The sequence below is a fragment of the Leptonychotes weddellii genome, chromosome 9 (genome assembly GCF_054177405.1).
Source record: "Leptonychotes weddellii isolate Sample4059 chromosome 9, ASM5417740v2, whole genome shotgun sequence".
NCBI classification, from domain to species: Eukaryota; Metazoa; Chordata; class Mammalia; order Carnivora; family Phocidae; genus Leptonychotes; species Leptonychotes weddellii.
Genome location: NC_138377.1, coordinates 79,500,934 through 79,511,735, shown reverse-complemented (window position 1 = coordinate 79,511,735; position 10,802 = coordinate 79,500,934). Strand labels below are relative to the sequence as shown.

The following is a 10,802-nucleotide window of genomic DNA, read 5'->3' as shown; positions in this document are numbered from 1 at the left end:
CTCCTCATTGGTTGCTGCCCAGAGAATTCAAATACTTCAGTCTTCTTTTTGTAAGCTGATAGCTGAGTTCTAAAGGAAAGCCTCCTTCTTAAGAACAACCAGAATTCAAAGAAATTCAAAGCTATTCATTTTGGTGAATTGCAACCTGTCATCAATAACTATTTATTGAATGTCCACAGGGTGCCTAGGCATTGAAGTGGCAAGTGATTTATTTGCATTATTCAAAGGATTTCTAAGGGGAGCCTGAAGATTTGCAGACGTCTTTAAAGATGCAAAGTGGTATGTGCTTCTTTTAATTTAAACTGCCCCTACCAGGAATGAATTGAATAGTCTGGGTTTCAGAGCCCTAGGGATTTCTAGCACTCAGAGCCGACTTTTGTAAGCGAAGACCCCATTGGGTGCCAAGCAACATGGGGCTGGTGGTCAGAACATGGCCCCACTGGGGTCTTCTGGACAAGTCAAGCCCTCCCCGGGCTCAAGTAGGGCGGACTGCGTCAACGGCGGCCCTGACCCGCCGCCACCCCATCCCTCCCCTCCTACCCCTCCAGTCCCACCCCCCCATATCAGGCTCACACCCTCTCCCAGTCTCCTAGCTCCGACCGGTTCTCGCGAGATCCGGGCAACTGAGCGCTCGGGGCCTTTTCAAATCGGGATCCGTTACCGCTTTCCCGGCCGCCGCCATTGTAGCGCTCGGAGCCCCTGAGCGCAGGCGGCGGAGGCGGAGGCAGCGGTAACGGGATGGCGGACGCCGACAAGCCCGAGGTGCCCGGGACCGCTGGCGACGACAGTCCGCATCAGCAGCCCGTGGAGCAGCCGGGCGAGCCGCGGCGAGAACCGCACCCGCCGGAGCCGGAGAAGCAGCCGCCGCAGCACAGCAGCAGCTCCAATGGCGTTAAAATGTATTGTCTTTTTCTCTGGGGACCGGGGCAGTGTGTGTGTGGGGGGGCGGGGAGTCGGCCTGTGGCGGGGGGGGGTCGAAGCCGTCCTGGGCCTCGGTGAGGGATAACCGCCCCCGGGCCGTGGGCGGCGGGAGGAGCAGGTGCAAGCCGGGCCGCTCCCAGGCCTTACCCTCCCGCCCCATGCGGGGGGAGCCCGGTTGTGAGCCCGGCGCGGACGCCCCTCCCCTGTTTCCAACCCGAGACTGTGGGTCACCCCTTCCCAGACTTCAGCTGGAGAACCTTTGAGCAAAGCTCCGCGGCCGCCTTGGTCTGCAGGAAAATGGTCCCTCTTTTAAAGCCCAGTACCGTAGTTAGTGTTCATCACTAGGGAGTAACTAGGGATGACATCATCGGACATTTCCTCTTAACTACCGAGAACGTATTTAAAAGGAATATTCCCCCTTCTCCCGGCCTCATTCCGAGCTTTATAAGTTCAGTGTTTATTGTTGCTTTCCAAAGTATATATTAATTTCTGAACTGATACATGCCGAGAGGAAGTTTAATAATGTGCTGTTAGCCTGAATCCATTGTTTTATTCTTGAACTGGTAAGAGGTTATTCTGAAAGGGAAATGTGCGTGGAAATCTTGCTCCGCCCCTCAAATGTTTAAGTCGTGCAGGTTATTTTTAAAGAACTCATCGTGTGATGGTTTGTTCTTAATTTTGGTAAATTGGTAAAATAAGATTTTTTTTTAATTGAAGAAAGCCCGCTACTTTTAAGATTGCCCCAGTCATCAGTGCTTATAAAGGATTTAGTTGACTTGAATCCATAATTTCTAGTTATAAGAAAATATTATGCTCCCCATTGTTCTTGTTATGTAGGGGATATGAATCAGGCATTCTTTTGCATGTGCCCAGCTCTTTAAACTTGAAGTTGAAAGTATGTTAATAATTTAGCCAAAACATCCTTTTCCTTCTCTCAGTTATGCTTCAGAGTAGAAAGCAGTGAACGTATGGTCACACTAAAATAGGAAAGAGAAATGTTCTTTTGTATAAAATGTGTAAAGCAGTAGGGTAAGACCTGGACTAGTTTGTGTAGGGGTTGAGTGCAGATAAGGTAGCTGTCCCAGCTCAGTTATGACACTCTTGTTCTCAGTTGGGTTTGAATAGCATAAGTTGCATCTAGGCAGAATAGAGGTGCAGGTATAAGAGATTCAACCTCAGTGGAATTTGTTCTTAGGTGCAAAGTGGTGCACCTCAGTAACTGAGCTGCTGGAAAGTGAGCACTTTCTATCATGCCTGCGGAAATGTTGGCTGTCTGGGATTTGGCATCATAAATTCGAATAAAAAGCATTGCAATGCTAAACTTAAAATATGTGCCTTTTGTTTATATCTAAAATGGGCTTGCCACCCTTTTCTCCTGAACAAAAAGTACAGCCTTGAATTACAGAGAGAAGCCCTACATACTTGGGTATGGTTAGTATAATAGTGGCAGTACAGGTAAAGCTGGCATCTAAACCTCCCAGAACTAAAAGTCTCTAATCCTTTTTAAAGTCTCATTTTGGTTTACCTGGACAGGAGAGGACAGAGGTGGGAAAAGAATGTCTTTCACTTCCAATTGAAGATGAAGAGAATATAAAGTCAAGAAATTAAGAAATGTTACTAGTAAATACAAATGAAGATTCTTTCGTATTGCTTATAATTCATCTCTTGCCCTTCCTCTTTTCCCAAAAGTTGAGTAAAGATGCAAATTTACTCTCAAGGGTTTCTTGTACTGTCAATTCCATAAGAACCATAATATATAGTGGTCCAGCATGGGTCACTCATACTGAATAACTAGGGACATTTACCTGCATCAACCTAACAACCTTTTTTTGACTCTAAGAACCAACAGGAGTAGTTAATAATCCAACACATAACCCTTGAGTTGATTACCATATAATTTTAAGGATAAGAATTCACAGAGATTATAAAAATTACCAAATATTGCCTTACTTAGAAGTGAACAGAGTGCCACTTACAAAGATTGAAATGACTTTTCTGAGGTTAATCCATAGTCATTGAGGATGGAGACCACCATGTCTTATTCATCTTTGTATCCTCAAGGCCTTTACTTTAAAAGGCCCAGGAAATTTGTTTAAGAAATGCAGATGTGAATTTTTGTGATCATGAAACTTAGGCACAGAGGATTTCATGGGCATGTTCACATCTTTTGACAAGAAATCAAAGGTGTTTTCCTAGGCCTCGTCTTTTTGTTTATGCCAAAATGTTTGTATTCCAACTCTCCTTTTCTTAAGTGACAAGGAGGAAAAATAGCAGTATTGTTACAACTCTTTATTACTTCTGTGTGATTAAGTAACACCGTATATAGAGATTGAGAGTTACATTAGGGTATAAAATATTGTGTAAAATATTAAGCATTGAAGCAAGGTGAAGTGTTTGAAGTAGAGTAGTATTTTTTTTTTTTAAATCATATTGGGAGTAAAGAAGGGAACTGTGCTTAATTTTAGATCTCATACTATAGCACTGTTTTTAAAATCATATTAAAACTGTGTTTCCTTACTTGATGTTGAGTATTGATTTTTCAGAATTTTATATTATAATTTGGGTAGGCATAATTCCATCTTAAGAGCAGATAACATTTTCGTCACTTAAAATAGTCACAGTCTTTATTTCCAGTACATTAAGAAGGGGGTTTGTTGGGCGCCTGGGTGGCTCAGTTGGTTGAGCAACTGCCTTCGGCTCAGGTCATGATCCTGGAGTCCCGGGATTGAGTCTCGCATCGGGCTCCCTGCTCAGCAGGGAGTCTGCTTCTCCCTCTGACCCTCCCCCCTCTCATGTATTCTCTCTCTCTCTCTCAAATAAATAAATAAAATCTTTAAAAAAAAAAAAAGGGGGTTTGTTTAAATGAATAGTTTGGGCATTATTACATGGAATTCTGGATATAGTGCCAATATTTGATATTATGTAGCATCATTTCTCTAATAAGAGTTTTCACATGTATCTTAACTGTCTATCCCATCGTGTATTTATGGCATAAAAAGAGATGAGGAATTGAATAATTAAAGCTTAGTTTCTTAATAATCAGACCATACCTCTAGCCACTAAACTGATCTGCCTTCCATAGATAATTTATGCATTGTAGATGAGCAGTGTAGCAGTATTTTTAATATGCTGCTAATTGGGAAAAACTTGAAGTAATTGCTCTCTCTGGTCATTGTTGGAATAAACATTTTAGAGAGGGTATCCTACCCTACCTAATATTGCTTTATTATTAATGGAATTATCAGATTGTTGTAAGCAAACACAACATTCATATAAAAATAGAAGAACATAGCATTTCAGAACCTTGTGCCGTTTTCATAATTGGTTTCATCCAGGAAGAAAATAGGTAGGAGAAGGCGCATTGAGCTAGAGACTACATAGATGTCTGCTTACCTGAACAGAGAGTTAGTTATTTTATAAAGACATTCATTGAATTCAGTCTACTATGTAAATGAGCTCTTTGGGGGGTTAAAAAGAAGAGTTCCTGTATCTACTGTACTCAGAAACCAGAGAAAAGGCCTCTGTACCTTTTGGCTGCTTCCTGCCATTTTCAGAAGTGGCACACTGTTCAGACAGGTAGGTACTTGGTGGAGTTGGACAGCTGTGAAGACCACTTCTAGGCTGTGCCATTTCTGGTGAGAGAAGATGTTTGACAGGAAAGGTGCCCCTTTCGAGGTCGGAAGAGGTGGCAGAGCAAGTTTGGCCCTTAATGTCTCTTCCTTGATTTTAGCAGTTTTTCTGGCAGACAGCAGTACCATCTGTGCTCAGATTAGGATGGGTTCTTAATTGACTGTTCATGCATTCAAAAATTAATATTTATTGAGTGACATGGTATGTGCAGTCACAATGCTAGATGCTGCTCATAGCAAAGCAGATAGTTTTTGTTCTTACAGAATTTTACATACTATGTTTATGGCTGTGTTGTTACCTGTTCAGAAAAGTAGTGCCTAGAAAGTTCAGTATATCATGGAACAGATGACCACAATAAGTGTGTGTGGAGCACTACAGTGTGTAGATTCCCACAGTTGCTTGGCTTAGAAGATAAATTAGAGCGTGGATTATGAAGCCTGTTTTGTTGTTAGAATACACCAGAGGCTTTAAAAGATTTGGATTTCTGAATGTCATTCCCAGAGATTTTTATTAGTATATGTTTGTGGAAAATTACTTTATTTATTTATTTATTTATATTTTTAGAGAGGGGGAGAGAGAGAGCCTGGGCGGAGGGGCAGCGCATATGGGGAGGGGCAGAGGGAGAGGGAAAGAAGGATTCCTAAGGGCCCCACACCCAATGCGGAGCCAGATGCAGGGCTCTGAGATCATGACCTGAGCGGAAATAAAGAGTCGGATGCTTAACCAGCTGAGCCACCTAGGCACCGTTTGGAAAATTACTTTAAATTGAAGTTTTAATTAAATAGTTTTAGATTCACTAGAATAATTAGTGATTTAAAAGAAATCTATTGTTATTTCTTCTGTAAAAAAAGATTTTTTAAAAAGTAATTTTTTAAAAATTGCATTTTTACAATACATACCCAGATTTTTATCTGTAAGATTTACTTTAAGCATATATTTACATGTTATGGATGGTTGGTGGGTAGCATCATATAGTTGCATTATGATTGCAGTCTTATAAATTAAATATTTTTCCAGTTAGGGTCTCATTAAAAAGATTTATAAAATTCTGATTTGTGTTGCCTTTATGTACTGCTTCCCATCTCCACTCCCACTCCATCCCACCTTCTAGGTAATAACTACCAGTAAAAATTGTATGATTCTATGAGGTACCCTATCCTAGTTTATAAGTTAATACACAGAAAATATTGAGTATGAAAATATTAGTATACCTTATCAATTAATTACATTGATCAAAATTGGGAATAGAAAAAATTTACAAGTCATATGGGAATGTATGCATATATAGATAATATAACTATGTATTTTAGTTATGTTTTTAAGCAAGGAGGAGAAAAGTTATGTGACGAAACTATTAACCTTAAGGAGATGGAACTTTTTTCAGGGTATCCTTTTGCAAATTAATTCTTTATAGAGTTCTGATTGAAGCTTCTTTAAAGAAGGCAGTTATATCTATTGTAGGAATAAAATCACCCATTTTCCCCTCTTGCTAGGTTCTAATAATATTTATTAAGTAGTATGATGGGAAAAGCTGGGAGCCTGGATGCTGCAGCTATTTAATATGGAAAAAAAGGAGGATTGTTAAATGAAAAGTTTGGTAAGATGCCCAAATCCTTGCTTTGAAATGGCACTGGGTAATTTCAAAGCAAGCAAGCTGGCTCTTCAGCTGCTTTGCTAAGGTGTAACTTAATGGAGAGTGTTGTGAAGTGATAAATATAAAATATTTATGTAATGTAGGCTTCTATTATTAGAAACATGACTGAGGTTTTCTTCTTGTTTTGTTTTTAATTCATAGGGAGAATGATGAATCAGTCAAAGAAGATAAATCTGAATTAAAAGAAAAATCTTCAGGAAATAAGAAGGCCAATAGATTTCATCCTTATTCAAAAGACAAGAATTCAGGCACAGGAGAAAAGAAGGGTCCAAATCGAAACAGAGTTTTCATTAGCAACATCCCATATGACATGAAATGGCAAGCTATTAAAGATCTAATGAGAGAAAAAGGTAACCATCCCTGATAAACCCACTGTTGGATAATCTTCATATAGAAGGGGGAGGGAACTAAGTAAAAGTTTTTTATTCCCTTGAGCCACACAGACTCAAAAAATTGATTTTTGTTTATTTCTTGACGTGAATTAATCTTTTCCTTCTCTTTCACTTGACACAATTTCATTACAAAGTCATATGGATAAATGAAGTTTTTTTTTCCCATTTTAGTGGTATAGTAGTGAGCCAGCATATGCATGCCACCAAGAACTTTGTTAAAGTGATTGCTTTGTCTAGTTGAAGTTTTTATAGATTTTTAAAGGACTATTGCATTAGTTAAGCAATACATTTAGCGTGTTAAAGTATGAATAATAAGGTCTGATTATTTTTTTCCAAAAGCTGTTTTGTTATTATCTTGGTGGAGTCTGGAATCTGGCTGTGGAGTTCATTTTGTTTGCATTGTCATGAATGCCATGATGCTGTCTCTGCAGTTCTATATTAAAATTGCGTTACTGCTGTTGCAGTTTTGTTTTTAGAATAACCTGAAAACCTTCATTTTATATACATGGTTGGTTTTGGGGAAAAATAATTTTAATATTTGATCTTGTAAAAGTTAGTTTTGTTATCTCTTGAAAAATTGAGTTTCAACAGTCCTGCAAACTATGTACTTGGCTTTGAGGCTGATCTCTTCTAATAAATAAAAAAAAAATTTGCATTGGTGTATCTGTTGTAAGGTGACAACTATTTGATTGGTTTTATTCATTGACTTTATTTAGAAAGTGTGTGGCTTGCTGTGAAGCATGACTTGTAAATTTAGTTTACTGATGGCAAATATGATTGAAGACATTCAGGTAGAAAGTCACCTTAAAACAGCTGTTGTGTGTAGGCGACCAAAGTTATTTGAAAAGTGTTAATGTTGATGTTTTTAATATGATAGGCTAAGGGACCATTTGTATGTATATGTGCATTTGTTCACCAACTATATCATGCTGGCCAAAATATGATCTGTAGCATGAATTAGGTTAATATGGTTGTTAGCTTTTTTTAGAGAACGTGGATGATGTACATTTCAGAAAATTAGTTAAATTTACATAGCCATTGATAGGAGGTATGTTGGTCTGGTTTTGATTGTTGGTGAATAATAGGTGCTTTTCTGTAGAGTTGTGCACAGGTGTGCAGTAAAGCAAGATATTGGTGTTTAAATGTATTGTTTCTTGGTATCTTCCTTTTGTATGTCTTATGTAGTTGGTGAGGTTACATACGTGGAGCTCTTTAAGGATGCGGAAGGAAAATCAAGGGTAAGTGCTGTGGGCAATATCTGCTTGAGGTTTAAAAGTTCCTCAGCAGTTTACTTTTTTGTATAATATTTGTACCAGTTTTTGGAAACTTAAGTTTCATTTTGTTTTACTTTATTATGCAAGCTTTGAGGCTTTATACTAGCAAGTCTGACACTTATCCAAACCAAACTAGCTGCCTGGAAGGGATGGGTTTCATAAAGGGCATTCACTTTTCTAATGCTCTAAGGTAATGCTTCTTAGCCAATAGATTTTAATATAGGATTTTTTTTGTTGTGTTTTGATGTCTTCAAGGATATTTTAAAAGTTACTGAATTGATAATATTCCCTAAGAGTTCTGTGAGAAGCCCATAGCTTAAAGGTGTTAATTCAGAATGTATGTTTGAAACTTATATTGAAGAACTTAATTTGGTAGCCTGAAGACTACATAAGAGGCAGGGCTCTGACCAATTGGTATGAATGACATTGATGATTAAATTGACATAGAAGGAATTGGTTGATAGTAGATTTTGATTTTTAGCAACAAGAAAGCAATACACTGAAGAATACAATGGAAAGCTTTTAAAAGTGTTAAATTATATTGCAAAAACCAGTTGGGTGCATGAGGAAAGCTTTGTCATCACATTCAAATGGCACTTCAGTAATAATGACAATTATTTTAAAATGGTTCTATGAATTTCTTTAGCATAGGTGATTTTTTTATGTACTTAAACTGGATGCTGTTAAATTGTGTGCAGCCAGTTTTCTCTAATAGAGAACTTAGTTAAAAATGAGGTTATTTCCTATTTTGATTTTAATAAAATTGAAAGATAAACATAAAATTTGCGCATCATACATCTTTTGAAAATACTCGTAACAGTGTAAGAATAGATATGTTGAAACCTTCAGTTATTTCGTTGAGTTGCTTTTGATTGAATTTGTGCAATGACGCTACTCAGTTTTAATTTAAAGAAGAGTCCTCTAAGAGTAAATATTTGCTTCAAGATTGTTAAATGCTATATTTTACTGTCTTAAATAGATAGATTTAAACATTGACAGAAAATTTGTGGTCACTTGCCTATTATGTTCTGGAAGTGTAAAAGACAAAATGTAATTGTATTATTGATTGCTTTTAATGACTTAAATATTACAGTCTGCTGTTAACTTCGTCTACTGATCTAAAACTTTTTTTCTTTTGCATATATTGACAAATCTACCTGGATATAGGGTTGTGGGTAAGAATTTTTTTTTTTAAAGTATCTTAAGTCAAATTTAAACTTCTGATTGGGAAGAATAAAACTTAGTAAATAAACATTTCCTATAAATTTTTTCCCCATTAAGTGTGGTTGAATTCAAAGATGAAGAATTTGTAAAGAAAGCACTAGAAACTATGAACAAATATGATCTTAGTGGAAGACCCCTGAATATTAAAGAGGTAAGATTTCTTATATTTGGAATAATTTAAACTTTTGAATGTAAGGACATGTTTTCTTTGATTTTCATCTTTGGGGATGTATTTCTCTGACTACAACTTTTTTTTTAACATAGATGCTTATCAAAGCTTTATATAATTGATCATAGTTTTGCTTGTACATGGTTTCCTATTTGCCTTTAAGCAGTTTTATATATTTGATTTGTTGTAAGTTATTATAAGCAGAGGTACATGATTAAAAAAATTTCAGATATTTGAAGATGGCGAACTTTTAGGTGCTGACTTTATTTGGTGTAGACATTTTCAGTTTTTAGATTGTGTTGCTTAACTTGAGAAATATAATAGATATTCTTGTAGTTGATAATAAAAGTTTGCTTAATAATGCAAATACCTTATGGCTTTGAATAAGATTGATACTCACTTTTAATTAAAATTACCTTGAAAATGTGCCAGATTAAAATTTAAGAAAACTTATGAAGCAGTTAGTGAAATTTGTAATTGGAACTTGGAAACCCCTAAAGTGGAGGTATTCCCTTTGTATGGAACTGTAGCAGTATAAATCCGTTGAAAAAAGAATGATCAGAAGATAGATAAAAAACTATTTATACTTTGACCTTGGTAATGATTAGCTTGAACAGAAGTCATTCTCATGTCTTCCTTTAGTTCATATTGTTACTCTTATCTGAATAGTTGGATCACAGACCAGTTATGTATATATTTTTGCTAAAGTCTGTATTACAAATGATTGAGATTGTATGTTAGGACCCCGATGAGTCTCCACCAGCAAGGTTGCAAGTCAGTGGTAGTAGAGCATTACTGTGGGTCACAGTTTAATTTGGTATAGTAATGATTTGAGTCCCACCTCTATCACTTTCTAACTCTGTGACTAGGCATGTTACTTATTCTCTAAACCTCAGTAATTATAATAGTACTAATGATAGGATTCACCTGATAGGGTTTTTATGAGGATTAAATGAGATAACATGGTAAAGAATTCAGGCTCTGGTATCAGATAATCTGTGACTCAGGGCAAATTACTTACCTTTAATTACTTAACAAATTGCCTAACTCTGATTACTCTCTATTTCTTTGTTTCCTTATCACTGAAATGGGAATAATATTAGAAGCTATCTGATAGTTTTTTTTTTTTTTAAAGATTTTATTTATTTATTTGACAGAGAGAGACACAGCGAGAGAGGGAACACAAGAAGGGGGAGTGGGAGAGGGAGGAGCAGGCTCCCCGCAGAGCAGGGAGCCCGATGTGGGACTCGATCCCAGGACCCTGGGATCATGACCTGAGCTGAAGGCAGTCGCTTAACCAACTGAGCCACCCATGCGCCCGAAGCTATCTGATAGTTTTATAAGGACTCAGAGAGTTAATATATATAAAGCATTTGATAAATGTTAGCTACTATGATTGTGATGTTATTACATAAAGTACTTAGCACAGTGCTCAAAATATTAAATAACTACACAATAAATGTTAGCTGTAATAATAATTGATTGTTGTTATTCCTGTCCAAGGTGGGAATGTTACTGGTTGTTGGTGTCTTGATCCT

The 10,802-nt window shown here is 37.2% G+C and overlaps 1 protein-coding gene across 2 annotated transcripts in view; it reads left to right on the top strand.

Annotated features, from left to right (window-relative positions):
• The first annotated feature begins 635 nt into the window (after positions 1-635).
• The window catches only part of MYEF2 (myelin expression factor 2), a 33,987-nt gene continuing 23,820 nt past the window's right edge, over positions 636-10,802 (top strand). For both annotated transcript variants that reach the window (XM_031031751.2, XM_006736798.3), the window contains exons 1-5: positions 636-899; positions 6,347-6,555; positions 7,783-7,835; positions 9,039-9,046; positions 9,153-9,246. In XM_031031751.2, coding sequence (XP_030887611.2) covers positions 739-899; positions 6,347-6,555; positions 7,783-7,835; positions 9,039-9,046; positions 9,153-9,246 — 525 coding nt within the window. In that variant the 5' untranslated portion in view covers positions 636-738. The remainder of the gene's footprint in view (positions 900-6,346; positions 6,556-7,782; positions 7,836-9,038; positions 9,047-9,152; positions 9,247-10,802) is intronic.